A 25,575-nucleotide genomic window follows, 5' to 3' on the forward strand; every position below is an offset into this window, starting at 1 on the left:
AGCACGGAGGAAATACTCCTCATGTCACCAGAAGTAACTGCCTGCCACAAAAGCTTTGGCCTTGCTCTGCAGCTGGCCAGGTGTCTGCCTGTGTGGCCATTCATTGCTGCTCTTCCCAAGGTTCCCACATCTCTTGGCTCCTGCCTTGGGCTCTAACAGCAGGTGTGAAGGAGCTGGATTTCTTTAGTGGAAACTCTAAAAGCTCCTGGTCAGGAACAGGAGGAATGGGCAGTGCTAATTCACTTGGGACCCCCCATATCCCCCTCTCTCCTCTCCCAGTGTCTTGTGCTCTGCTTGATGTCTTGTTCTGGATGAAGGCACACTCTCACAGCACAGGGTTCTTCTCTCTTTCATTGCAGGGTCTTTGAATTTGCTTTTGAGCTGGCCCGCCTCTCCATGAAGCAGAAGATGCCAGACATCCACTTGAAGTATGCCATGTTCCTAGAAGACGAGGTAATTTCCCCCTGGGACAGGTGCAAGCTCTGTAGTGCCTCAGGTAACTGTGCCTGCAGCAGTCACTGCATGTCCAAAGGGCTCCGTGATGGCAGCACCAAGCTCCACACACCTTTGCTTCAGCAATCCTCCCTGCCCTGTGGTAAGTAGAGGAGGTCATGTGATGATACCAGAACAGGAGGGTTTGCAAACAAATCACTTCTCCTCTAGGGCAAATTTGAAGAGGCTGAAGGAGAATTCATTAAAGCTGGGAAGCCCAAGGAAGCTGTGCTGATGTATGTGTGCTCCACACCCTGGCCTGCTGCCTCTGCCCCCTGCATGCAACGCCAGCCTGGCTGCCTCTGCAGCTCCTGGTGCTCCTGGTCACCCTTGTTGTTGCATCTCGTGTCCCTGGTACATCTCCCCCTGCCAGGTTTGTGCACAACCAGGACTGGGACGCGGCGCAGCGCGTGGCCGAGGCTCACGACCCCGACAGCGTGGCTGATGTGCTCGTGGGACAGGCGCAGTTTGCCTTTGAGCAGAGAGAGTTCCAGAAGGCAGAGGCCTTCCTCCTGCGAGCACAGAGACCTGAGCTGGCCATCAAATACTATAAGGTGAGTGCAGTCTGCAGCAGCATCATTGCCTTCCTCACTGGACAAGAACCCAGTTTAGATGAAGGAGTGAAATTCTCTTCACAGCTCCCCCCTGTCAGCTTAGTAGCCAAAGAGAAACCATTTACTCAGGGTTTCTAGAGGAATTTAATTCTGGCCTGAGGACTGAACCAGTGGATTTCGCATCATAGCTTTGTGCTCTCACAGTTCTGGAGGATGTGTCCTGCCAGAGTATGGGTGGTCCTTGGGATAGCAGAGGAGGTGCATTTGGAGGCTGAAGTGCCCATTCCACTGAGGTGGCTGGAATGGATGAGCATGTTCCCCTGAGGCAGTGAGGGCAGGTGGATAGACACAGGTGCTGTTTTGGGGGAGGAAGGAATAGGGTGGTGCTATAGTGGTTGTTTATTCTAGTCAGTTCTCTGGTGTCCTGGTTTAGGGCAAATTTGGGAGGAAACCTCCGAATGGGGTCCCTCTGGGAAGCAAACCCAAACGGACCTCCCCCAATTGATGAGAGAAAAAATCTCCTTAGAGAAAAGTGGAAAAAATTGTTCATTCAACAAACAAAGTGCTGACAAGCATAAAAAGTGAATAATATGAAACAATAAAACCTCTCACTGCTCTGAGGAGAGGTGGCAAATTGAGAAGGTCCTTGCTGTGGGTGTATCTCAGCTCTCTCAGTCTGCCATCAGTCCCTCTGGTGCTGGAAAATGCCGAGGTCCACGCCCCGGTGGACTGCAGGTGTGAGCTCTGGTGCTCTTCTGGGCTTTCAGTCCAGAACAGGTCTAAGCAGTCCCAAGAAAAAGAAAGAAAACAGTCCAGGGAACGTCTCTGCCTCAGCTAGCTAAAAACCAACTAAAAGCAGAGGAGAGCTCTGTCCTGCTGTCTGTCCATGCTGCAGACAGCACAGTCCAGGAGCAGAATGGGGGCAGTGAGTGCAGTTCTGCAAACAAACCCCACACTGCCTCTTCCTCCCCCTCGCTCTCAGAACCTGTCGTAAAGGCGTAGAACTCAATGTCCACCATAAACAGCACGGACAGTGGGGGATACAAGCATCACAAAGTCACCCCAGGACGTCTGTCAGGGTGGCACAAGGGGAGAGATGAGTTCTGTGATGGTGGCAGGAGCGTGGGGGGTCCTGGTGAAGACTCTCCCGTTGTGCCTGGGCAGGAGGCCGGCATGTGGAGCGAGGCCCTGCGCATCTGCAAGGAGTACGTGCCCGGCCGGCTGGGAGAGCTGCAGGAGGAGTGTGCCAGAGAGGCTGGCAAGAAAGGCTCCAGGTAAGGAGTGCTGTGCTCAGGCTGCAGGAGAGAGCCTGGAATCTCTTCCCCATGGCCATTTTGCTAATGCCTTACAGAGACAGCCTGATGGGATCCCTGACATCCACTTGTTTCCTTCTTGAGGACTCCGGACTTCTTACTGCATAGGTTTCCTATCATCCTTCCTTTTTGCTCTGGGAGGGTTATTTCTGCCATCCAAGATCTCCCAGATGGCATCTTGCCTCACTTACAAGTCTCCATGGTGTCCTGTAGTGCCATAGCATGTTCCAGGGTCTTTGGTCAGTTCTCAGCACTGTTCCATGTTCTCTGTCACATGCTCTGCTCTGTCCGAGGTCCCTGCCTGCAGTGTGCACCTCCCTGCCCTCTGCAGGATCTCTGGCTGATGCCAGTCCTGCTCACAGCCTGCATTCCTCCCTGCAGTGGATCCGAGGGGCTGCTGGAGCAGGCACGGGAGTGGGAGCAGGCTGGGGAATACGCCAGGGCAGTGGACTGCTACCTGAAGGTGCAGGATGCCAGCAACAGCGTCCTGGTGGAGAAGTGTTTACTGAAGGTACCCGTGGGGCTGTGACTCCCTTCACCTCTCTTCTGCCTGGAAGCTCCTGCACAGCCTGAGTGCACCTCAGAGATCCCAGCCTCTGCAGGGCACAGGAGAGCTGCGGGCTGCAGTGACTGCAGGGCTGAAAGCCTTCATAGCTGTTCTCTTGAGCCATGACAGGCTGTGCTTATCCTGCATGGTGCTGCCTCCCGTGCTCTGGCACCACTGCCTGTGGCAGGCCCTGTCTGTGTGCCCAGGGCTCCTTGCGCTGAGGAGCTGCAGCTCATGACTCAGCCCTTGCTAGAGGAGCAGCTTCTCGTGCTCTGTGCCCCCAGCCTTTGTGCTGCATTCTTGCTCATGCTTCTCACTCACTCCCATGTCCTTGTACCAACTTCAGCAATTATGTCCTTGTCTGATCTTCTATGTGTGGAAGTAGCTGGGCTTTGCTCCTCTGACTTGTCAAAACAACCTGCCATTTGTCCCTTTCCTCCATCCTTCGAGGGCTTCCAGCTGCCAGTCTTTTAGCTAGGACTGAGCACTTCCCAGCTTCATCCTACTCTCCCACCATTTTAATCAATTGAGCTGCTGACAATTCCTCCTCACAGGCTGCTGAGCTGGCTGTGAAGTTCTTGGGTCAGTCACGGAGCGTGGAAGTGACACGGACTGTGGCTCCTCAGCTGGTGGCCATGAAGAAATACAGCATGGTGAGCTCTGGCTCCTGCCCCAGCCTGGAGAAGTGACACTGGAAGGGAGAGCCCTAACCAAGGGAGGGAGGTCAGGTTGCCCTGGGGTGAGGGGTGAACGGATGGCCCTGTCTAGAGGCAGGCCATGCAGAATCTTCAAGGAGGATGAAAGACGGGAATGAATCAAGTCCTGGAATAGTGTGAGAGAGCCAGGCCGTGGGAGAGGCAGGAAGCAGAGGAGAGGCTCATCTTTTGGGAAGAGACTTTCTGTTGTGTCTGTGTGATGGTCCAGCACCAGCCTCAGCCTGGGATACAGGGGACCCTTGGAGTTTTGTCTCCCATGGAGCTGTCTCTGGCCCTGCAGGCAGCTGAGCTCTACCTGAACTTGGACCTCATCCGAGAAGCTATCGATGCCTTAATTGAGGGGGAGGAATGGAGCAAGGCCAAGCACATAGCCAAGGAGTTCGACCCCAGGTATGCCCTGAACTTTGCAAACCGTACCCTTCTTGTTCCCCATCCACCCCAGCTGATCCCTTGTCCTGTCTTTGCTGTCCTGTTGCCCCTAAGTTTCCTGGACTCTCCCCACAGTGGCCTTCCCAGGCTCCACAGGGTACACTCTCCACAGCTGCCCTTCCCAAGCCATTTAACATTCTGACCCTTTTCTATTGCCACCCATCCCACAGAAATTGTTATCCCCTTTTGTTTCACCCCTTGCCATAATTCTGTGCATGCGCTCCCTTCTGAAAGCCCTGTGATCCATTGTTCTCCTCACGTATTGGATTGTGAGGAGCTGCTTAGACCCTTTCCTTCCCCATCCGTCTGTGCACCAGCAGCAAGACACAGCACAGCTGGAATCTGCTAGTTCCAAGGCTGAATCCAGCCTCTGCACTGATGCAAGGTGTGAGTCTTGCTGCATTTTGGGATTCTTTCTACCCACAGGTCAGAGGAGTATGTGGACCAACGTTACAAGGAGTATTTGAAAAAACAAGGAAAGGTGGATTCGGTATGTATTTGGGATGCCTCACAGGCTGGGAAGTGATGTCAGGGCCTGTGCAGATCCTTGGGGCCTTTCTCATGGGCCTTTTGCCTGACTATGAGTATGAGTGAGCAGTCTGTATGTGCTGTGAGCCATGGCTACTGCATGCCAGACCACAGAATCACAGAAGGGTTTGGGTGGGAAAGGATCTTAAAGCTTATCTCAAGCTCATCTCATTGCACCTCCTGCATGCATTGCTAGGTCATGTCCAATTTGTTGTCCACCAACACCCCCAAGTCCTTCTCCTCTGGGCTGCTCTCCATCCCTTCTCCACCCAGGCTGCATCTGTGCGTGGAGTTGCTCTGACCCAGGTGCAGAACCTGTCACTTGGCCTTGTTGACCTTCGTAAGGTTCACATGGGCCAGCATCTTCTGCCTGACCAGGTCCCTCTCAGTGGAACTTGGGTCACACAGGCTCTGTGATTTCATGCTGTGGAGGGGGAGAGACTGGGGAAAAAATACACGGGTGACCTGATGGCTGCATGATGTGGGTAGGTAGCATGGCCTGCACAGGGAATTCATGGCTGTTTCCATCCTCAGCTGGTGGGAATTGATGTCATGGCAGCTCTGGATACATATGCAAAGCAGGAGCAGTGGGAAAAGTGCCTGGAGGTTGCAGCTAAGCAGGTGAGTGCTTGTGTGAGCCCTCAGGGACAGACCTGGGGTCCTGGGGTGGGTGGGCAGCCTGCAGAGCACTGCAGAGCTCAGGAAGCACCACACCACTGTCCCATCGTGGCCAGTCAGGATGAGTGGGGAAGTGCTAGAACCTTCAAGCATATTGTGTTTAAATTTTGTGATTAATGGAGCATTGGAAGAAACTAAATGAGTTGTTTGGGCTGGAAGTAATTGGTACCATGGAAACAGGGATTTGTAGAAGAAAGCCTTCTATGTTCATGAGTGTGGTGGTGTCAGTCAGAATGAGACATCCTAGTCAGGAAAGCAAATTTGACATTTTTCAGTTTTACTGACCTGAAACTAACAAAATTACCTCAGCAGAATAATAAAATGGAGAAAAGCAAAATGAAACTGCTTTACAGTCCTCTTTCAAGGCAGTAACAGGAGAAGACAGCTCTCGATTACCAGGATGGTTTGTATTCCGTGGTTATTGATTGGTTATTGAACAGTTATTGGTTAAATGGTTGCTGATAATGGAGGTAGTGAAGGGTGGGTAGTTCTTTGGAGTGAGGTATTGATTCAGACTGAATAACAGGGCAATAATAACAGGGCAGCCTTGGCAACAGTGTCTGCAGTTAGTGGGGACATCACAGCTTGTCACTCAAGCCAGCACTGAAGCCTTGCAAAAGCACTGGGAATGTCTGGGACTGTGGTTTCACAACTTTGGTTCCAACAACCTAAGTTTGGCTTCTGCTAGAGTGAACTTGGTGTTTCTTAGACCTGGGCTTCTCTGTGATGCAGATGGTCTCTGTTGTAGTCATTGTTCTCTTGGGAGGCTCCTGTGTTGAGATTCTGCTTATCAGGAGCCACAGAGTTACTGCACACTCCATTTAATGGGAAAGACTCAGCTAGTTCATTGGATTGGGCACCACAAGGCCACACTGAGTCCAAGATCTTGGTGTCTGCCTGTGCCTCTAAGAGAGCATTAGCATGACCCTTTTCAGTGACCAGTGCAGAACATAATCCCTTTGACTCAGCTGCTCTACAGTGATTATCCAGCAAAAATGGGACATTTATCAAAACAGGCCACATACCAGCTTTAATCTTTATCCTTTTATCTTTATACTGAACATGGTGCTTCACCAGCACCCCACCTGTGTGTTCGAGTTCTGGACATCTGCTGGGACACTGGTCTTTTTTCTGCATAATAAACCTGCTTCCATTGCTCCGTTTTTAGCAGGATTGCACGTTTTATGCCATTTTCTTCCTCTCATTACTATATTTATGCATGTGTGAAGCAGTTCTTTCCTCTTTTGAATTTCTGTGAGGCCAGTAGCAGTCCTCAGCAGTGTCTGTGGGGTCAGCACAGGTATGAGCAGCACTCTCAGGAGGTCTGCAGTCCTGGAGCTGTGACAGTGTGTGGATAATGGACCTAGAGCATCTTTGTAAATTATACATCTTCACCCAGGGCTTCAGTTACTTTCTTTGTTAGACTAAGGGCTGCTTTGCAAGGGTAGCCTTGTTGACAGTAGTAGAGGTGCTGCATCCTTCAGGTGTTTGGCAGTATTCCTTTGGCAGGTGGTGAACAGCTGGAAAACTGCTGTATTTGCATGTGTGGAGGATCAGCACAGCATCAGCTAGCCAAGATAAAGGTGTCAGTGGGGCCCAGATCAAAACCCAGGCGTGCTGAGGGCAGGCTGGCTCTGATTACCTTCTCACCTTTGGGACTCAGGTGTGTGGGGTTGTGCACACACGGCTGAATCCATCTCACCAAGTGGCAAGTCTTCAGTTCCTGGGTCTCACGCTGCTGCTTTCTGTCTTCTGCAGAGCTATCCAGTCCTGCACAAGTACATTGCTCTGTATGCAACACACCTGATCTGTGAGGGCAGCTGGGATAAAGCCCTGCGCCTCTACGTGGAGCATGGAGCACCTGCCAACCCCCAGGTAACCAGGGCAGCACCGTGTCCCGGGGGCTGTGATCACTGCATTTGCCAGGCTCCCAGCTGAGCTGGGATTGCCTCATGTCCTGCGTGTCCAGCCCTGCAGTGGATCCTTCCAGGGGGCTGAAGGAAATCTCCCAGCGTATTCTGCATGGGAAGGAGCAGGGGAAGTTGAGTTTGTGTTTGTTTTGAGCACCTTGAGCACCAAGTTCAGAACAACAGGAACCTTTTGCCTCTCTGAGAGCACTGGCTGCAGTGCCATCCTTCCATCCTTTCCTGTTTCCCTGCCTTCCCCCCAGCACCCTTTCCAGCCAAGGATCTGCAGCACTGCTGCTCTGGGAGCCTTTTCCTTGGCCTGTGCTTGCAGCAGGAGAGCTCAGAGTCTGCTCACTCCCTGTCTGTGTCCTTCCACACTTCTCTCCCTTTTGCTGCAGAATTTCAACATCTATAAGCGCCTCTTTGTGGAGATGGTGAATGCGCCGGGCATGAACTGTGCAGAGGCGTACTCCAGCTGGGCTGGCCTGAGGGACATGCTGCTCAGTCTGGTGAGTGAGACCACAGCCACCACTGCCTGCTCAGCTGGGCTGGCCTCAGGGACATGCTGCTCAGTCTGGTGAGTGAGACCACAGCCACCACTGCCTGCTCAGCTGGGCTGGCCTCAGGGACATGCTGCTCAGTCTGGTGAGTGAGACCACAGCCACCACTGCCTGCTCAGCTGGGCTGGCCTCAGGGACATGCTGCTCAGTCTGGTGAGTGTGGACATGCCACCACTGCCTGTTCAGCTGGGCTGGCCTCAGGGACATGCTGCTCAGTCTGGTGAGTGAGACCACAGCCACCACTGCCTGCTCAGCTCCCACCCCCAGGGGGGACAGGGGCAGCGTGTTTAGAACACAAGCTAAGGGTAAAGAGCTGGCAGTGTGCACAGCAGGCAGACAGGATCCTTGGAGTGGATGTGGCTGAGCAAGAGAAGGCAGAGAAGGAGACCCAGTGCTCCAGGCCAGATCCTAGGAGTGTGTCTGGACACTGCCCCTGCAGAGCTCCGTGGGTCACTGCAGCGTGGGAGCTGTCATGATGTCCTCATCCTGCACCCATATTCAGCAGCTTGCATGGGGAAAGCACAGAGCTACTGAGCCTGGAAATAGAGTCCTCCCCATCTCCCCATGGATGCTTAGAGCCTTCTGCTCCTCATTCCTGTCCAGAACACCTCAGCCAGAGACCATGATTGCCTTATCTCTGTTTCTGTCCCACAAATACCTACTTTGAGTGTAAGCAAAATCCAAAAATCCTTGCTTTGTGCACCCAGGCTCACCCCAGTGCTGCTGTTGCAGTGCTGGTGCCTGTCCCTGGCTCCCACAGCCTCCTTCCTGCAGCGTGCCGAGGCACAGCCCTTGTTCAGTGCCAGAGGTCTCTGACAGTTCACACCCTTCCCTCTCCTGTCTCACCTGGCTGAGAGGTGCCCCTGTGCCCTGCTGCTCTCAGTGCTGCCGTTTCTCTCCCCAGTGTGAGGCCTTGCTGAAGTCTGGCGAGGGGAGTGCCCCGGTGCAGGAGGAGTTTGAGCGGATGCTGCTCGTCTCTCACTACTGCGCCACCCGCGCCGCCGTGCAGGGCCTGCAGCTGGTGAGCCCTGGGGCCCCTCTGCCCCCTCCCCACCCTGGGGGGACCCTGGGGGCCTGCAGGGCCAGGGCTGTTCAGGGGTTACTGTTCCACTCCACAAATCAACACCGTGTGTGAGAATGGGGCTGCATTGGTCTGGCAGCCCTCCACTGGCAGGGGGCACTGGAGATGGTGGGCACTGCCCCAGCCACTGTGGCTGAGCTGCAGACCAGGGCAGGAGCTGATCCGTGTGCTTGGCATGACTTGTGAGAGCAGAGGTGCAGGAGCAGGAGAGGAGAAAATCAGGGGTCACAAAAAAACCTGGTCTTCCCTGGAGGGGGATGGCTTCCTCTCTGCTGTCCTGGGCTCCAAGAGCTGCTGGGCTTCACATGCGGTCTTCAGAGCAGATCATCTGCCCAGGGCTTCAGCAGGTGCTGGTCCTGTGTGCTGGGCCTCTTTGGGGGGCTCTGGGAGCTCCTGTTTGGAGGTATCTCAAGGCTCTGTGACTCCTCTGGAGTCTTGTGTGCACTGGGATTTGTTCTTGGCCTCCCTGCTGAAGTCTTGACCCGTGTGGGATTGTGGAATTGTTCTAGAACTCTGGATGGATGTGGGACTGGAATTGTGATGGAGAAGGCTGGGAAAAGGAAAAGGAGCCCTGTAAAAGCCACAGGGAAGACTGGGACTTTCCCATGGCTGTGTGTGTGGATGTTGGGGGTCCAGAAACATGTCGGACAGCAAGAGCCAAGGCTGATGTCTTGGAAACCTGTACAGATCTCACAGTTGTGGAATGTTGAGGTGCTGGGCAGTCTATTTGGGACTGTGAAGAAGGGGTGACCTTGACATTTCTTGTGTGACAATGGGTATCTGGCAGCAGAAGAGTGAAATTACCCTTCAGTTCCTCACCCCTGCTCCAAAATTCTTACATAATTGCATACAAGAAAAAAATTATTGAGACTTGTGGCTGGAATGGGTTTCTTGGAGAGGCTGGAGAGTCTCCATTCCTTGAGATGTCAGAACCTGACCAGGCATGTTCCTGAACCAGGCATGAAGCTGCCTCTGCTTTGCCTGGGGCTAGGGTCAGGATTTGGGAACTGCCAGCAGTGTCAAGCCAGCAATGCCTTCCAACCTCACCTGCTCTGTGACTTAGATGGGGGATGTTTGGGTGTGGCTTCTGGTGAAAAATAGCAGGGCTTATAAAGCAGGAGAGTTTCACCCTCAGTCCCATGTGCTCTGTAGTGAGGGAACTCAGGGTCTGGACTGAAGGTTTTGACCTGTTTTACCTGTAGGGCATGTATGGGTGTAGAGTCCTTGCTGTGAGTCTGTGGTTATGCCATGAGATCCCTTGCAGCCTGTTTTTCCTTTGCTGAATTGTGGCTTTGCTGTCCGTGTGCCCCAGGACATGGTGGCTGCCCAGCTGTCCATCTCCCTGCTGCGCCACACGGATCTGCTCCCTGCAGACAAGGCTTTCTACGAGGCTGGGATGGCTGCCAAGGTAAGGGCCAGACAAGGGCACTGGGCACCCTGGGCTCAGGGATTCTCAGCTTTATCTTCCCAAGTCCTCCCTTGGCTGCTGGACTCTGCCACTGGAGCTGTTCCTCAAGCGGCTGGCCAGACCTCAGCCAGTGAGCAGATGGGGCCTACAGACCCCGGGGTGCACAGAGGCCACATTGTGGTTCTGTCAGTGTGGATGAGACTGCTCAGCTCTGCTCTGCATCCCCCAGTCTGCCTGGGAGCTGTGACACGTGGCAGGGACAGCAGCATGTCCTCGCTGCCTGGACCTAGCTGTGCAGTAATAGAATTATGGGATGGTTTATGTGGGAAGGGGCCTTAAAGCTCATCTTGTTCCATTCCCTCCATGGGCAGGGACACCCTGAGCAGAGCAGGCTGCTCCAAGCCCCGTGGAGCCTGGTCATGGTGCCTGGCTGCACTCTGTGGGACAGCCTGTGGTGCTGAGCTGGTTGTGCAAGGGATTCAGTCTTTGGGGAGAGCGAGCTGGAATGTGCAATCCCCTTGGCCATTCCCTGGGCTGCAGGCAGGACACCGTGGCACAAACAGAGGCACATCCTTCCCGGGCGGGGCTCTGGGAGAAGAACTGGCTGTGAGGGTGAGCTGCCCAGTCTCACTCAGGGTTCCTATCCCCACCAGGCAGTCGGCTGGGAGAACATGGCATTTGTCTTCCTGAACCGCTTCCTGGACCTCTCAGATGTGAGTGTGGCCTGGGGGGAGGGCTGTCTCTGAAATGGGCTCTGGGGCCACCACAGGGCCCCTGAGGCTCCTGGGGCAGCACACTACAGCTTGTGCTGGTGCAGAGAGCCCCCAAACCCCACTGAGTGTGAGCCTGGGGAGCAGTGGGCACCCTCACACCCCTGTGGGAGGACCTGCCACGCAGGGCACCTGCACAGCCCTGGCCAAGCCACCCTGGGCGTGCCAATGTCACCGTGCACATGGCAGCCAGGGACACACGGGCCTGACAGCCTGGGCCTGAAATCCTCCTGGCTGCAGATGCCAGTACAGCTTCCAGGGTGATCCCACTCGAGGTGTTCCAAGAGAAGAAAAACTCCTTGGGGTGGAGGCCGTGACCCAGCGCTTTGGCCACTGTGATACAGGACCTGGGAGTCCCCTCAGTCCCTTCCCTGACCAGCAGGTTGGCCATCAGAAACACCAAACCCAAGGGAGCTGACAGAGCCCCCTGTGCCGGACTCCACGTGCTGTCAGCAGCAGCTGGGGCAAAACAGAAACAGCCCATTACACCTCCCCCTTCTTTGAGGCCACCTGAACACGGCAGTGCCTGAGAGACTGCAGGCTGTGGTCGTGGGTGACAGGAGGGCCACCACAGCATGAACAGGCAGGGGCATCCTCACCAGGAGCTGTGCTGTGAGCTCTACAACTGCCATTACCCAGTACTCCACCCTTCCATTCCCAGGCCATCGAAGAAGGGAACCTGGATTCCCTGGACCATTCTGATTTTCAGAGGACAGACATTCCCTGTGAAGTGCCACTTCCAGCCCATCAGCACGTGCCTGTGAGTGTCCCCTGTCCTCTGCAGCTCCTGAGAGCAGTGATGCTGCTTCAGGGCCCTCTCAGCAGCGATTGGGGTGAGGCTGGGATTGCAGAGACTGCCGGGGATGGAAACGGACCCAGAACTGCCACGTTCTGCCTGTCCCCCCACTGCAGGCACGCACACACATGCACAGACGTGTGGGCACACCTGTGCACACAAACACGCGTTGCACACACAGGTGCACATACCCATGCACACAGACACACACAAGTGCACATGGCTGTGCACACACACAGACACACACACAGGCGCACATGGCTGTGCACACACACACACAGGTGCACATACCCATGCACACAGACACACACAGGTGCACATACCTGCGCACACACACACACACACAGGTGCACATGGCTGTGCACACACAGACACACACACAGGTGCACATGGCTGTGCACACACACACAGGTGCACATACCCATGCACACAGACACACATGAGTGCACATGGCTGTGCACTCACACACGGGTGCACATGGCTGTGCACACACACACACTCACACAGACACAGACACACTCTCTCATGCTCCCCAACATACACACTTCCACCACTGCCCCGTGCACACGTGTGTTGTGTGCACATCCTGCACACCCCTGTCCTGCTCTCCCCTGTGCTCCCTGCTGCTGCAGCGGGGCTGCAGCGGGGCAGCAGCGTCAGGAGTGCAGGGCTTGCAACGGCCTTTGCCCACAGGAGGAGCAGCGGGAGGAGGTGAGGGACTGGGTGCTCACCGTGTCCATGGACCAGCGGCTGGAGCAGGTGCTGCCGCAGGACGAGCGCAGCACCTTCGAGGCCTCCCTGGTGGCAGCGGGCACCGGGGTGCGCTCCCTGCCCTGCCTGCTGACAGGTAAGCTCCAGGCCAGCTCCCTCGGGCAGGAGGGGACCCAGCGCCATGCAGGGAGTGGGAACGTGCTGCAGGGCAGGCTGGGAGGACAGCGGGGCTGTGCTGTAAGGATGGGCAGACTGTGGCTGTGGGGAACCAGCTCTGCTGGATGGGATTGGGGCCCTTTTTCGCTCTGGGGGCGAGTGAGCGCTGGAGTGAGTTGCACAGAAGTTGTGCGATCACCATCTTTAGAGACAGTCAAAAGCTGCCTGGACAGCTGGGCTGGGGTGGCCTGCCTGAGCTGTGAGTTGAACCATACAGAGCCCAGAGCAGTTCTGACCTCAGCCACTCTGTGGTTCAGTGGTGCTCAGGCTGGCCCAGCTCTGCCTAGGGACTCCAGGCTGGCCAGCACAGACAGTGGAGGATGGGCAGCACCTGGCCCTGCTCTGCAGTGCAGGACTTAAAAAGGGTCAGAGAAGGGGGAGCAGGAGTGAGGCACCAGGAACAGGGCTCTGGCTCCTACGGTCAGAAGCTGGGTGCTGTCATTGGACCTACACGCTCGGGTGTCATTGCCCAGGGTCAGTTCAGCCCTAATCTTCATTTGGTCCCACCACTTTGAACACTCCTTCATTCTGGTCTCCTAGAGACAGCAGCATTCCCAGCACACGGTGGTGTTGGGGCAGCCCCAGCTGCAGCACAGGGAAGGGGTGCACCAAGTGGGGGCTCAGCTTGTTCTGAATGTGTCACTTTGTCCCCAGGGTACCCAGTGCTAAGGAACAAGCTTGAGCTGAGGCCGGGCCGAGAAGTGAAGAGGGAAGTGTGGTACAAATTCATGAAGGCAGTCAAGGTGAGCCAGAACCCCACAGGCGGGGAGGCAGGCTGGGGTGGGGTTCAGCCCCTCGTGCTGACAATGCAGTGTCCTTGTGGGTGGGTCCTTGTCCCGGGACAGTTTGCTGCACTCTCCTGGCAGAGCTGCTTGACGGGCATTGACAGACCCAGCCCACGGGGTGCCCCCTTCCAGAGCCAAGGCATCTCTCTCTCTGCAGACATCCCACAGCCCTGCGGGCCATGATGTGATCGAGTTCCTCCAACGGTGGTGTGGGGGACTCCCAAGCTTCTTATTCTAGTGAGCAGGACTGTGGCAGCTTTCAGGCCTGTTCCTCAGCACATTCCACATCCAATAAACCTGTTATCTGTTTAGTAAATCTGTAATCTCAGCGCTGCAGAGCTCCTGTTTGCCAGGGGATGCTGAGCCCAGCAGAGCTGCAGCTGCTGGGCACAGGGCTGTAAACCCTGTACGTGTCTCAACCCCCACATCCGTGGGTGTTCACACTGAGGCCACGGCTCTGTCAACATCCCTGTGCTTGGGGAGTGGCAAACACAGAGAGGGGCTCAGAGTAGCTGCACTTCCTTCCCTTGGCAGGCCTTGCTCCCAACCAGCACTCACCTGGCAGAGCCACTCAGAACAGCCAGTGTAGAAAGGAAAAGTTTATTTATTCCAGAAAACCAGAGATCCACATGACAGGGACTCTTCCCTTCTGTTCCCTGACGTGTCTGAGCACAGGCACAGCCAGCTGCCATGCCTGCAGTGGCACCAGGAATTGGGCCCCAGCACCTCTGCCCACCCCGTCACTGCTGACAGAAACCAAGGGAGCCTTCAGCAGGAAGGGCCTGGCAGCGAGAGGAGAGGCTGGAGGGCACCTGGGGCCCACAGCAGGGCCTGTCCCAGGCGGGGTGTGGGGCTGGGGGCGAGGCACCCCCTGCAGCCCCCTCAGGCACACGGACACTGCAGAAGGTGTGACTCCACCTCAGCCCCGGCCGTGCTGGATCACAGCACTCCTGCAGCACCTGGAGAGAAGGGGCACGAGTCAGTCCAGGCTGTGCTGCAGGGCCCAGCACCACAGCGACTGCTCTGCCCATGTCCTGAGGAGGGGTGCTTTAGGGGGCTGCTGGGGGGATGGCCCCTCTCGATGGCTGAGCCTGCTCCCCCCATCCCAAGCACAGCCCACACTGTGCACTCACCCCTCCAGCTACGCAGGAGACTCAGCAAGTCCTGCCAGGAGCTGCTGCCGCTCACGGAGGGGCTTCTCCATTGCTGTGCTTGGCCTGGCCAGCTAGGGAGGAAAAAAAAGAACAGGAAGTGGAGTGGCAAGGACATGTGATAGGCAGTGTTCTCACAAAAAAGTAACAAGCCTGGCTACCAGGGGGATGAAGGAAGAGGGTCCCTCTGCAACTCCCCATGACGGGGTGCTGCTCTGGCACTTAGGCTGGCTAGAAGAGGTTCCAACTCAGCATCCCCCCGCACTACTGCACACCCTCCTTGTTCCCGGCAGAACCCAGCAAGCGCCTTCCCAGTGCAGCACAAGGGCAGCAGGCACGGGGGACACAGAGGGAGATGTGTCCAGCTCAGGGGTACCTGATCTTTGCCATAGCCGTGTGCACAGGGCCCGATGCCCCGGAAGACGAGAGCCACCAAACAGCTCCGGCCCGAGAGCACGGCTTCTGCGGCCGCCAGCAGCAGGGAGGGGATCCAGAGCGCCAGGGCCGTGTCCTGCGGGCAGGGGGAGCATGGGCATGCACCAGGCTGGCTGAGAACACTCACCGAGCCTGTGTGGACAGCGGGGAAAGACGGGGAAGAGGGAGAGAAGGAAGCAGGAAGGAGAGTGAGAGTGAAAAGAAAGACGAGAGGAAGCAGAGAGGCTGAGGGAGGAGTGGGGGTGTGCCGTGACCCTGCAGACTCACGTAGATGCGCGTGGTGTTGAAGGGACAGTCGTTGGTGGCAATGGCTGCGCGGGCGTCCAGCGGCAGCGCGGAGCTGTCGCAGCCCCGCACCAGGTGCGAGCCCCGGCCGTGCACCGTGAGCGCCACGGCCAGCGCCAGCCCCACGCTGCACGCCGTGGACAGCAGGCAGCTCAGCAGAGAGACACTCAGCAGGGTCCAGTGCTGCAGGCGGCAAGGGGAACAGCGGGGCTGGTACGAGCCCGGGGAAGCGCCCGGGCCGGACTCCTGTGTCTGCAGAGCTGCTCCCCGGGGGAGCACACACCGTGTGCTGCCTCTGCCAGGACGGCTCCGCCCTGCCCTCGGAGAAGGCTCTCGCACCTTTCGCATCCTTCACCCCCGTGAGCTCGGCACCGCTGGACGCCCCTTCTCTCGGGCTCCGCGGAGACCCCTCAGCCCACACGGGCTCGGCTCCGTGCCGGGAGCCCCGGCCACAGCCCAGCCCCGCGCCCCGGGCCGGCCCACCCTGCGATCCCACGCGGGACCCCCGAGCCGGCCGCAGGTTCAGCCCCAGGGCGGTGCTCCCATCCCCCGGAGCGGCCGGCGGGGCGAGCCGGGCACAAGGCGACACCTGCAGCGCCGGCAGCCGCCGCCGACGCGGAAGGAGCCCGCGGGGCCAAGGTCCAGGGGAGCGGCTGCCGGCGGGGCAGGGCCGCGCCGAGCCCCCCTGCCCGCCCGGCGCCGCAGCCCCGCACTCACCAGGGCCGCCCGGGACAGGTTGTGCGACACCAGGATGGCGACGATGCCCGCGGCGATGCTCTGCGGGGAGACCTGCGCTGAGCGGGGCGCGGGGGCCAGGCCCGCCGCCCCCGCCCCGCCCCGCCCGGCCCGGCGGCGCTCACCAGCAGCCCCGAGCACACCGACACCACATTGGCCGCCGCGTACTCGGGGGTGACGGCGCGGCGGGCGCCGGCCACGTGCCGCAGCACCGAGCCGTGCACGATGGCGCCCAGCACGAGGCTGCCGTGGCCCAGCACGATCAGCCCCAGCCCGGAGCGCATCAGCCGCCGCGGCTCCGCCAGCGCCCCCGGGCCCCGCCGCCCCCCGGCCATGGCCGCCGCCGCCGCCGCCGAGCGCCCGGCACCGCCCCGGGGCAGGGACGGGCGGCCTCGGCCCGGCCCCCCCGCCCCGCCCCGCCCCGCAAGAGGCGGCACTCGCGTATTTACAAAACAGTTTATTAAAAATAGGAAATGATAGAAATGAGATGCAGGAGCCGCGGCTCGGCCCCGCCGCGCGCCGGGACGACGCTGGGCCCCGGGGCCGCTGCAGGCCCGGGAGTCCGCGGGAAGGGCGGGGGCTGCAGGGGCTGCAGGGGCTGCAGGGGCTGCAGAGGCTGCAGGGGCTGCAGAGGCTGCAGGGGCTGCAGGGGCTGCAGGGCTGCAGGGGCTGCAGGGGCTGCAGCTCGGGGCCAGCACACGCCGTGGCCCCGGGCGGGTGCGAACCAGTAAACAAAGTGCAGCCGGCGGCGGGAGCGAAGCGCCGGGCGGGGAGGGGGGACGAGCCCGGCCACCCCTGGGCCCGTGGCGTGGGAAGGGGGGGAGTGACCGGGGGGTGCAGGGCTTAGGGGCTCACCCCTGCTTACCTTTAAATAAAAAAAAAAAGGAAAAAAAAAAGGAAAAACAGAAAAAAAAGAAAAAAACCATTTCTGTGCTGTGCAAAAGACACTTTGAACAATTCAAACAGAACAAACTCCATGCACATGAGTGGGGCTGCAGAACACCCCAAGTCAGGTCTCAGCTCCGCAGCACGACCTGGCAAATCCCAACAAAAACAGGGCTGGAAATAATACTGATGCGCAAAGTCCCCTTTAGAAGGCGGGCAGGGAGGACTGTCGATGGGCCCAGCCACGGCACATGCAGGATGAGCTTCCAAGCACTGCAGCTGGGGTCGTGTGGATGCCCGACAGCGGCTGCAGCAGCGAGGCCACGCCGGCTGCCCAGGAGCCACAGGGCTAAGATGACACAGTCACGGCCGTCAGGGCTCCGTTCCGAGTGTAGTAGAACTTGCTAAACGCCTCTTCAAGTAAACAGGTGAGTCTGCTCTGGTCAGCCTGGGGACAACGAGGATGGGGAGGGGTAAGCCCCATGTACTCAAAGGTGAGAGCATGGCTGGAGTCCCACAGGGCAGAAACCTGGCTTAGTGCTCCTGCCTCCTCCTCACAAAGGGGCTGGTGTGGCATAAACCACTGAACTCTGAGAAAGGAACACAGGCCTGGCCCCTGCTTACCTCGCTGATGAATCCAAGCTGGACCAGTTCAGCTGCCAGCTCCTGGATGTTGTCATCTGCAGAGCAAGGGGAGGTGTCAGTCCTCGGTGCAAGCCCCAGTGCACCTCAGCAAGGGCAGAAGGGCACTTACTGGGCTGCAGAAGGTACTTACTGGGCTGCAGAAGGTACTTACTGGGCTGCAGGTCACAGCTCAAGTGTCGATTCAACTTGTCTTCCAGTTTCAGCAGCAGTGTCAGCTGCAGGGCAAAGAAATTCTCATGAGGGACTGCAGTCCTGCAGGCTGCCATGGCAAGCCCGAAGCAACCCCAAGACTGCCCCCTGGGATGGGAACCACCCCTCCAGAGCCGCACAGGGATGTCACAGAACAGCCACGGGCAGTTCCATCCTGTGCAGGCCCAGGTGCCAGGGCAGCAGCGGGCACAGGCCTGGCTCAGGCTCTGGGTCCTGTCAGAGGCAGCTGCAGCAGCACAGGGCTACCCCAGGCTCCACACCAGAGCCACCAGCCCTGCACAGCCTCCCCAGCTCAGCCAGCAGGAACATACGTGGTGCTTCACGCCCTCCTCCACGGACTCGATGTTGCACTGCATCAGCACCACCTGCAAGAGGCACAGACCCGTGAGCAGCTGCCCCACGGCCCTGCCTGCTGACGGGGCTGTGGGGCACAGCCTCAGCGTTTACCTTGCGCGTCTCCACCTCAGCGGGCTCTGGAGTCGGGGTTTTCACTGAAGGGGGAGCAATGGGAGATTTCACCACGACCTGCTGGGGCTGCTGGGGTCGTGGCATCCCAAAAGCTGTGAGGGGGTAGATTCCATTCCTGCAAGGAAGAAGCAGCATCTGAGGTTATACCTCTCCAGAGTTTTTCCGGTCTCACACGCAGTGGAAGGTGTCTTAAAAAATCCCTCTTACCTCACATCTTCCAGGAATTTGTCCAGCTCCAGTGCTGGAGATTGTGAGAAGCTGGAAAACAAAATGTCCTGAGATAAGAAATCGTCTCACAGTACCATCCACTTGGGATGCAGCTCCAAATCCCCATGTCCTGGGCTGTGTCCACAGGCAGGATGGGTGTGGACAAGGCAGCCACTGGTGTGACAAGCTCTTATCTTCCCTGAAGAACATAACTATCTACAGGAGATAAGGATGAGGCAGCAGTCAGGGCAGAGCCAGTCTCACATCCCTCAGAGCTGTGCAATGCAGTTCTTTGGAGAGTGGCCCATGCCACTGTTCCTGGTGAGCTGTTTCCCAAACACCTGCCACACCAGTCCCTGGTTACAACAAACACTTGGAACAGCCAAAGCCCTGTCTTAAGGTGCTCTGATGCATTCCAGAGATGAGGTAAGACTGCAAAACTGCTGGAAGCCTGACAGGATATCCCCACGTGCATTATGGACTGCACACCTGCCTCAGTCCCAGCCCACTCTCCAGCCCCTCCCACACCCCCAGCAGCTGGGATCATCCCATCCTCTAACACAGCAGTGGTTTTCAACAACAATTTACAATTTTTTTCTAGCAGCTTGGTTTGCATGGCAGTCTGATGAACCATCCAGAAATGATGCTGACATTTCAACTCACTGCTGCTTTCTCCTCCTTTTCCAGCACACCTGGCACTACCAAAAAGCGAGTTCCAGGCTGGCAGCCACAGCCAGCCAAGCCCGCAGAGACTGACATCCCATCCCACATATGCAGGGATCTCTCTTGCACAGCTTTGTTCACTTCTTGTCCTCCATTTTGAAACTGTGTCAAAAACATTCCAAAGGGAATTTCACACTACTATTTCCTAGCACTATGACAACTGGAATGTCAGCTTTTGGAGGGGTCTCTATGGCTCACAGAGCTGCTTATATGGACGGAGCTGTTCTTCCTTGTCATCTGGGTTACTCTTGTTCAGCAGCCTGAGCATCCCGGAACTCTGGGCTTCCCTGGAAGCACCCTAGGCTTCTCTGGAAATACAGTATTCACACCTTCGTTTCTTCTGCTAATCCCTTGACCAGCCAAGGCTTTGTTATGCAAAATGCACATCACTTTTCTGGCACTCTGCCTGCTCCATACTATCACAGTCCCTCCCTTAGGGAGCCACCCCTACAGTGTAAGTAGTGCTGTGTGTCACTGACAGCTGCCTCAATTGCCTTTCCCTCTGCACGGTGTGGAATAAGATCCATTAGGAAAACACTGAGGAACCCTTTCTCTGAAGTGCTGGACTCCATCTGGCTGATCTGTGACTGGTCAGAGCACCTCCCCAGACTTTGCCCAGTCAGGTTTTGCTGGGGACTGCTCCAGCTACAGTGTTCATTTCATCCATCCATCTGGGGAACAATTCCCCTCAGATGCACAGAATCTGCTCTCAGGAAACAGGTGCAAGGTCTCCTTCCTCCCCAGAAGTGTGTGTGCCCAGACAGTGACACCTCCTGCTCCACCAGCTCCCACTGGCACCAGTCCGTGAGGAAACACCACCAGTGAGGTGCTGGGCAGAGCCCCAGGCAGAGTCCCAGTGCTCACACCAGTGCCCCAGCAGCTCCCCTGAGCAGCTCCCCTGAGCACACCACAGGGACTCACATCATCCTGACTCCTTCCCTGTCCTCGTGATTGATCTCTGCCAACACCGCGTTCATGTCGAGGTTTTTGGTCATTTCTTCTAAAGCATTTTCAGGAATCATATCTATTCAAAAAAAAAAAGGAGTAACTTAGAGCAATGCAGTTCCTCTCCAGCCTTAGAAAAGCAATGAGAAGTGCAGAGGTCTGATGCCCTCGGAGCAGGTCGGGCACTGCCAGCCAGGCACCTGCGGAGCAGCAGGGGATGGGGAGGGGGCTCCCAGCCCACGGGGGTGAGCACTGAGAGCTCAGCAGAGCCCTGCAGGGCCCTGCCCGCGTGGGGACGCGGCTCCCAGGGCTCTGTACTCACGCTGGTGCCCCACAATGCAGTGAGCAGCCAAGAGCTTCAGCGACGGCACCTCGAAGAGCGCCTGGTGGAACAGGAGCTCCCGCGCCGTGGGGCGCCTGCCAGGGTCCTGCTCCAGACACTTCTGAATGAACTCCTGCACACAAAACCCGTGTCAGACAACAAGCAGAGCACCACAGCAACTGAGGGCGCCGAGCCCCGGGCTCACCCGCTGCAGGGGGTCCTCCAGCAGCTGGATGGCGCTGTTGATGGCCTCCTGCGGCACGTAGGACGACTCCCCGTTCCCCTGGATCTCCAGCACTGCCATCTGCAGGGAGAGCAGAGCATCAGACCCCACTGGGAATGGCAGGCTGCGTGGAGACAGGCTCAAAGAGACCACTGCCAAGATGAGGTCACCACTGCCAAGATGAGGTCACCACTGCCAAGATGAGGTCACCACTGCCAAGATGAGGTCACCACTGCCAAGCATGAGGTCACCACAGCCGAGCTGCTTGGGGGTGCTTAAGGTCACATTTGCAGAGACAGAGAGAATGGCTGCCTCATTACAACAGCTTGCTCCTAGTGCCCCAAGACTGCCAGGGAGCCCCGGGAATCCTGCCAGCAACATCCTGGATGGTGTCTCCATTTTGAACCTCATGATCCATTGGCCTGTTATTCTGTTTGATAATTCCACAATGAAGCAGTGACTGGATCACTGCCAGGATCTGACAGTGGCATGGCAGAACAAGAGCAAGCACACAACACATCAAGCATGAGCTCCAGCCAACTACACAGACACAAATTCCCAGCTAGGAAAGATTGGAAAATATTACAGAGAATGTCTCTGCATTCATCTTTTGTTTCCTAAAAGTTGCATCTTTCCACAGTTCTCTTCCTGCTTCACTAATGGAACATGCAGCACAGGTTGAGGGTTCCTTGTGTTGGCTCCTTCTGACAATTCCTCTCAGAAAATACTCCTAACAACAACTCCCATTACCTGGACTTGGACCTACTGACTGCAAGGACACAGGAAGCACGAAGCTGCTACAACCAGCTATGTCAGACTCACATCAGCTGCAACCAGAACCTCTACCAGATGGGCACAGGCTGGCCCAGAAAAAGTGACAGACTACAGCTGTCCTCTGCTCCCTAGGCACTGGTCACACACATGGACATTACATAAGGGTTTGCAGCAGTGACTGTTCCCTCCAGCCAGCGAGGCTGGCCAAGACCCACCAAGTAATTCACTACCCGTTAGGAATTTTGGGAAGAGCTGCAAATTGCTGAGCCATTTCTTTCTTAGTGAGGCACCTGGGGGAGCCTCCCTAGGGCTCCCTCCAAGGCAAAGTGCACTTGGCTCTGAGAACAAAACACACTTGTCACCAAGCAAAGGCACCCATGGCCACAGCCTTTCCAGAGCTATCTCTGTCCCCAGATCCATCATCTCTGTGCCACAGTCTGTGTTCAACACTCACCTCCAGTGCACACATCCCAAAGGAGTAGATGTCCACAGCCGTGGTGACATTGGCAACTTCTGTAACACAGAAATAGCATTGTTATCAGTCAGCTCTGCATGCAGCAGCAGCACTCTGCACCAGGCTGGGACAGTCCTGCAGCTGCTGCCTCCTCTGCTACCAAAGAACAGAGGAGCTGAAGCATTTCAGCAGGCAAATGGCTCAGAGCTGTTAACGTGGCATCTTTCAGGTGCCTGGAACTGAGAACAAGGTGCAGGACAGCTTGGAAGCATCAGTAAGGCCAAAAAACCCCAGGCTTGCAGCCCCAGTCCCAGCATACCTCCATACTCCGGGGCAAAGAAGTGCAGGTTCTTCTGCTCCTCACGACAAGTCTTCACATGGTTGTTAATTGTGTCCGGCGCCACTGGAAGAAAACCAGGAATGCTTAGGATACAGGAAACCACAGCCCATCCCCGATGAAATCCCAGGGAACACCTGCAACTCCAGGCCCCTGGTGCCCAAAGGGGCAGGATGGTGGTGTTAACGTGAGTCTTCACAGCCTTCATCTCTCGTCACCTGCCCCAGTCTGACACATTCCTGCATTGTTTCCTTGGCAGCTCAGCATCACTCTCCAAGGGCAAACCTGGAGACCACAACTGCTGCCTACTGGGAAGACAAGGTGGGAGCAACTCCCAGTGGAAATGCCTAACTTCAATCAGATCTGCAGCATTTGTCACAAGCAACTCATTCAGAACGGCAGCCTGAGCAACAGCCAGAGGTGCCAAGGTCACTGCAATTGGTCACCACCTCAGAGTTCTGGGAGGATGCACCTGCCAGGCAACTCTTCCATGTTTCAGGATGATGCTGGGGCCAAAGGGCCTCCAGACAAGAATCAAGCCAAGCTGCTGAAGGAAGGGAGGTGGCCACCCAGACAGCAGAACCTCCCAGCAGCCAGCACCTCCACAGACCACTGGGAGCTATGGAGAGGAGGTAACTCATAGCCACAAGAGCAGTGAGCAGAGCACAAGTATGGGCCCCATGGAAAATAAGCCTTTGGGACAGCCACCTCTGCAGAGACTGCAAACAACTCTCTGAAACTAAGCAGCTGTCTCTGCCAGGGAGAAACACGGAGGTGGGCAGGAAGCACAGAGCTCTGAAGCTCTACTGTTACACTGGAATGTGCCAGTCCCAGAGTCTCAGGCCCATGTCCCACCTGTCACCCCCTGGACAATCACAGTTAGTCCTCGTCTGTATTGGCACCATGTGGGCTGACACCAGACGTGCCAAACCACCTGCATCTCTCCACACTGAAGAGGATTCCCAGCTGAGTGATAGTCACCAGTTTCAGAGAGGAGATGTTCTTTGGGCTCCAGTCAGACAAGAAGGACCTCCCTTGGTAACTCAGCTCAGCCTTGCTGCAAGGCACCTACCAAATCACATTACCCAATCTGAGCTGGAAGCAGAGCTTGCTCCAAGAGCTCGGGGCTTCTTTACCAACCAACCATTCACAAGGAACTGCTTTCTGTTCCCTGTGTTAGCTCTGATCCTAGGAGTCCAGAAAGGTGACTTCTTTCCTAGTGCTCACCTGTTCCCAGACATCACCAGATCCCCTCAACTTCCCATCACCAGGCAGCATAAGCCACATTCTTTGTTATTCTCCTAAGACCTTTCTGTTTTCCCAGTGATACTGACTGCTTTAGACAAGTTCTGGCCTTGCACCATCAGAGCAGTTCCCTCTACAGGAGACTCTGCCCCAAAGGACCTCAACATCCCCCACATGACAAGTGGCTCGAAGCCTCCCCTGAGGAGCCAGCAAACGCTTGATCCCCATCAGCACCCAAATGAGCTCTGGGCTTCTGTTCCCCTTAGTGCTTTGTACTCCTGAGTCAGTTAGAGCTGGAGCTGGCCCAGTCCTCTGCAGGGGACTGGATGTGTTCCTGTGCTGCTGCAGCAACCCCTCAGCCCCAGCCCTGTCACCACACATTCCTCCAGTGCCAGACTTGGCATATAAAGCACTCGTGGCTTGTCCAGCACACTGGGTTCTCATACCAGGCCTTCTAAAGAGAGTGTTTAAGGTTTCAGAAACCCTTCTGTTCCAACATCAGATTTGTTCTTTGTTTATGGGATCCTGGGTGTCTCTGTGCCCAATGCAGTGTACAGGAACTATCATACAGATGTTTGTGATACTGTTAAACCTGCAGCTACTGCAGGCATGTCAGAGGGACTCCCAGTGGCAAACTAGACAATCTGGGGATAGAAAATAACTTATTTTTAAACTCTTCTATTTGTTCTGCCTTTCTTATCAGTACAATGCATTGTAAGAGGAAACAGGGACCAAAAACTCAACAACAACAACTCAACAAGTCCAAATATGGAGCAGAATTAGCCAAGGAAAGTCACCCTCCACATAATGTTGTGATCAGCTTCATTTCCCAGTGTCTAAATCCTGTTATGACCACATGTTGGATGGCAAGGGCCAGTTCACTATCTCGGCACTGTGCTCTTGGCTCCTGTGCCCATTTAAGGACAGGGATGAGGCAATAATTAGTCACAGAACATATTAGCAACAGAAACCTCAGCAGTGATGGCTGACGTGCTTCCATACCAGACAGGCAGGTAGGGCAGAAGCCGAGCCCAGCCTCCGTCTGAAGCGCCCTTGGTGAGGTCCAGCCAGCCCTGATAATCAGCCCCTCCGCACCAGCTCCTACAGACCTGCAGCAGCACCAGCATTTCTGTAAAGAACCAGGCTCGTACTGTCTGTGGGGCCCTCCAAGTCAGATACACAGAACTGACACACAGGCAGCTCTGAGTTGGCTGCTGTGGGTCAGCCAGGGACCTGTCCCCTCTGGTATTCTGGTCCTTGTGCTTCCTAACTTGCTGAGTCCCTCTGGAGTTGTTTTTCCATCACTGTTGCAGAGATTGGCTCTGCAGCTGGGTTTGACCAGCCCCATTTGGCAGGAATCTGCCTGTCCCAGCCATTTATATCCCAGCTCGTGTAGAGCTTGGCTGAGGTGACAGGTGTCACCTCACCCTGTTACTGCAGAGCTGGGGTAGCACAGGGTCAACGACACCAGGCCCCCAGAATCTCCTGTGTGCCTCAGAGCTCAGCAGGGACAGCCCTGCCAGACACAGGCCTGCTCTGTGCATCACTGACAGCACAACACCCTTCTGAGGTCAGCTCTGAAAAACTTCCTGCACGTGTGTTCAACACAGCAGCCACAAGTGCTGTTCCACTTCTGACAGGATTTTACATGGTAGGACAACAAACTCTGGGTTTGTCTGGTCACTGTTGCAGGTCATCTTGATGCATGGGTCACTTAGCACTGACAAGGCCTTGAGAGCTTCACCTGAGCCTATGTTTTAAACCAACTCCTGGCTGTGCAAGGTCAGAACACACACCTGAAGTTATCTCTGACACACGCTCTGCTGCCTGACTCACACACGGCTGCTGTCACTTATACACTCATTTCTATATTCTCAAACTGGCTCCACGCTGTGCATGACTGGATGGATGAAGGCTGAGGACGGCTATTAAGTGAGACAAATGATGAAGACCACAAAGGAAAGTCAGATCACCAACAATAACAACGAATGTGTCTTCCTCAGCCACAAGAAGGTGACTACAAGGAATTTTAGAAAAAGG

At 56.3% G+C, this 25,575-nt stretch overlaps 3 protein-coding genes across 8 annotated transcripts in view; 1 reads left to right on the plus strand and 2 right to left on the minus strand.

Annotated features, from left to right (window-relative positions):
• Window positions 1–13,814, plus strand: part of IFT172 (intraflagellar transport 172) — a 38,472-nt gene extending 24,658 nt beyond the window's left edge. For 4 of the 6 annotated variants that reach the window (XM_063421767.1, XM_063421794.1, XM_063421775.1 and 1 more), the window contains exons 31-48: window positions 360–453; window positions 664–728; window positions 866–1,046; window positions 2,211–2,320; window positions 2,741–2,870; window positions 3,461–3,559; window positions 3,903–4,012; window positions 4,478–4,541; window positions 5,114–5,200; window positions 7,016–7,132; window positions 7,563–7,673; window positions 8,629–8,745; window positions 10,118–10,213; window positions 10,867–10,926; window positions 11,645–11,743; window positions 12,473–12,626; window positions 13,361–13,449; window positions 13,573–13,814. In XM_063421767.1, coding sequence (XP_063277837.1) covers window positions 360–453; window positions 664–728; window positions 866–1,046; window positions 2,211–2,320; window positions 2,741–2,870; window positions 3,461–3,559; window positions 3,903–4,012; window positions 4,478–4,541; window positions 5,114–5,200; window positions 7,016–7,132; window positions 7,563–7,673; window positions 8,629–8,745; window positions 10,118–10,213; window positions 10,867–10,926; window positions 11,645–11,743; window positions 12,473–12,626; window positions 13,361–13,449; window positions 13,573–13,674 — 1,885 coding nt within the window. In that variant the 3' untranslated portion in view covers window positions 13,675–13,814. The remainder of the gene's footprint in view (window positions 1–359; window positions 454–663; window positions 729–865; window positions 1,047–2,210; window positions 2,321–2,740; window positions 2,871–3,460; window positions 3,560–3,902; window positions 4,013–4,477; window positions 4,542–5,113; window positions 5,201–7,015; window positions 7,133–7,562; window positions 7,674–8,628; window positions 8,746–10,117; window positions 10,214–10,866; window positions 10,927–11,644; window positions 11,744–12,472; window positions 12,627–13,360; window positions 13,450–13,572) is intronic. The other 2 variants (XM_063421784.1, XM_063421814.1) reach the window with 1 other exon arrangement.
• Window positions 13,815–14,077: 263 nt separating this feature from the next.
• KRTCAP3 (keratinocyte associated protein 3) lies at window positions 14,078–16,475 on the minus strand. The gene is made up of 6 exons (XM_063422013.1): window positions 16,223–16,475; window positions 16,080–16,139; window positions 15,345–15,545; window positions 15,019–15,153; window positions 14,625–14,716; window positions 14,078–14,450 (listed from the first exon to the last, which is right to left on the minus strand). The coding sequence occupies exons 1-5, from the start codon at window positions 16,430–16,432 to the stop codon at window positions 14,633–14,635; spliced, it is 690 nt and encodes a 229-aa protein (XP_063278083.1). The 5' UTR covers window positions 16,433–16,475; the 3' UTR covers window positions 14,078–14,450; window positions 14,625–14,632.
• Window positions 16,476–16,541: 66 nt separating this feature from the next.
• NRBP1 (nuclear receptor binding protein 1) overlaps window positions 16,542–25,575 on the minus strand; it is a 32,064-nt gene continuing 23,030 nt past the window's right edge. Inside the window, exons 8-18 of the mRNA XM_063421867.1 lie at window positions 22,273–22,356; window positions 21,954–22,012; window positions 20,708–20,806; window positions 20,503–20,635; window positions 20,157–20,259; window positions 18,513–18,563; window positions 18,285–18,420; window positions 18,149–18,202; window positions 17,779–17,842; window positions 17,607–17,662; window positions 16,542–17,430 (exon numbers count right to left, since the gene is read on the minus strand). Coding sequence (XP_063277937.1) covers window positions 17,332–17,430; window positions 17,607–17,662; window positions 17,779–17,842; window positions 18,149–18,202; window positions 18,285–18,420; window positions 18,513–18,563; window positions 20,157–20,259; window positions 20,503–20,635; window positions 20,708–20,806; window positions 21,954–22,012; window positions 22,273–22,356 — 938 coding nt within the window. The 3' untranslated portion in view covers window positions 16,542–17,331. The remainder of the gene's footprint in view (window positions 17,431–17,606; window positions 17,663–17,778; window positions 17,843–18,148; window positions 18,203–18,284; window positions 18,421–18,512; window positions 18,564–20,156; window positions 20,260–20,502; window positions 20,636–20,707; window positions 20,807–21,953; window positions 22,013–22,272; window positions 22,357–25,575) is intronic.

Source organism: Prinia subflava, chromosome 2 (assembly GCF_021018805.1).
Source record: "Prinia subflava isolate CZ2003 ecotype Zambia chromosome 2, Cam_Psub_1.2, whole genome shotgun sequence".
NCBI classification, from domain to species: domain Eukaryota; kingdom Metazoa; phylum Chordata; class Aves; order Passeriformes; family Cisticolidae; genus Prinia; species Prinia subflava.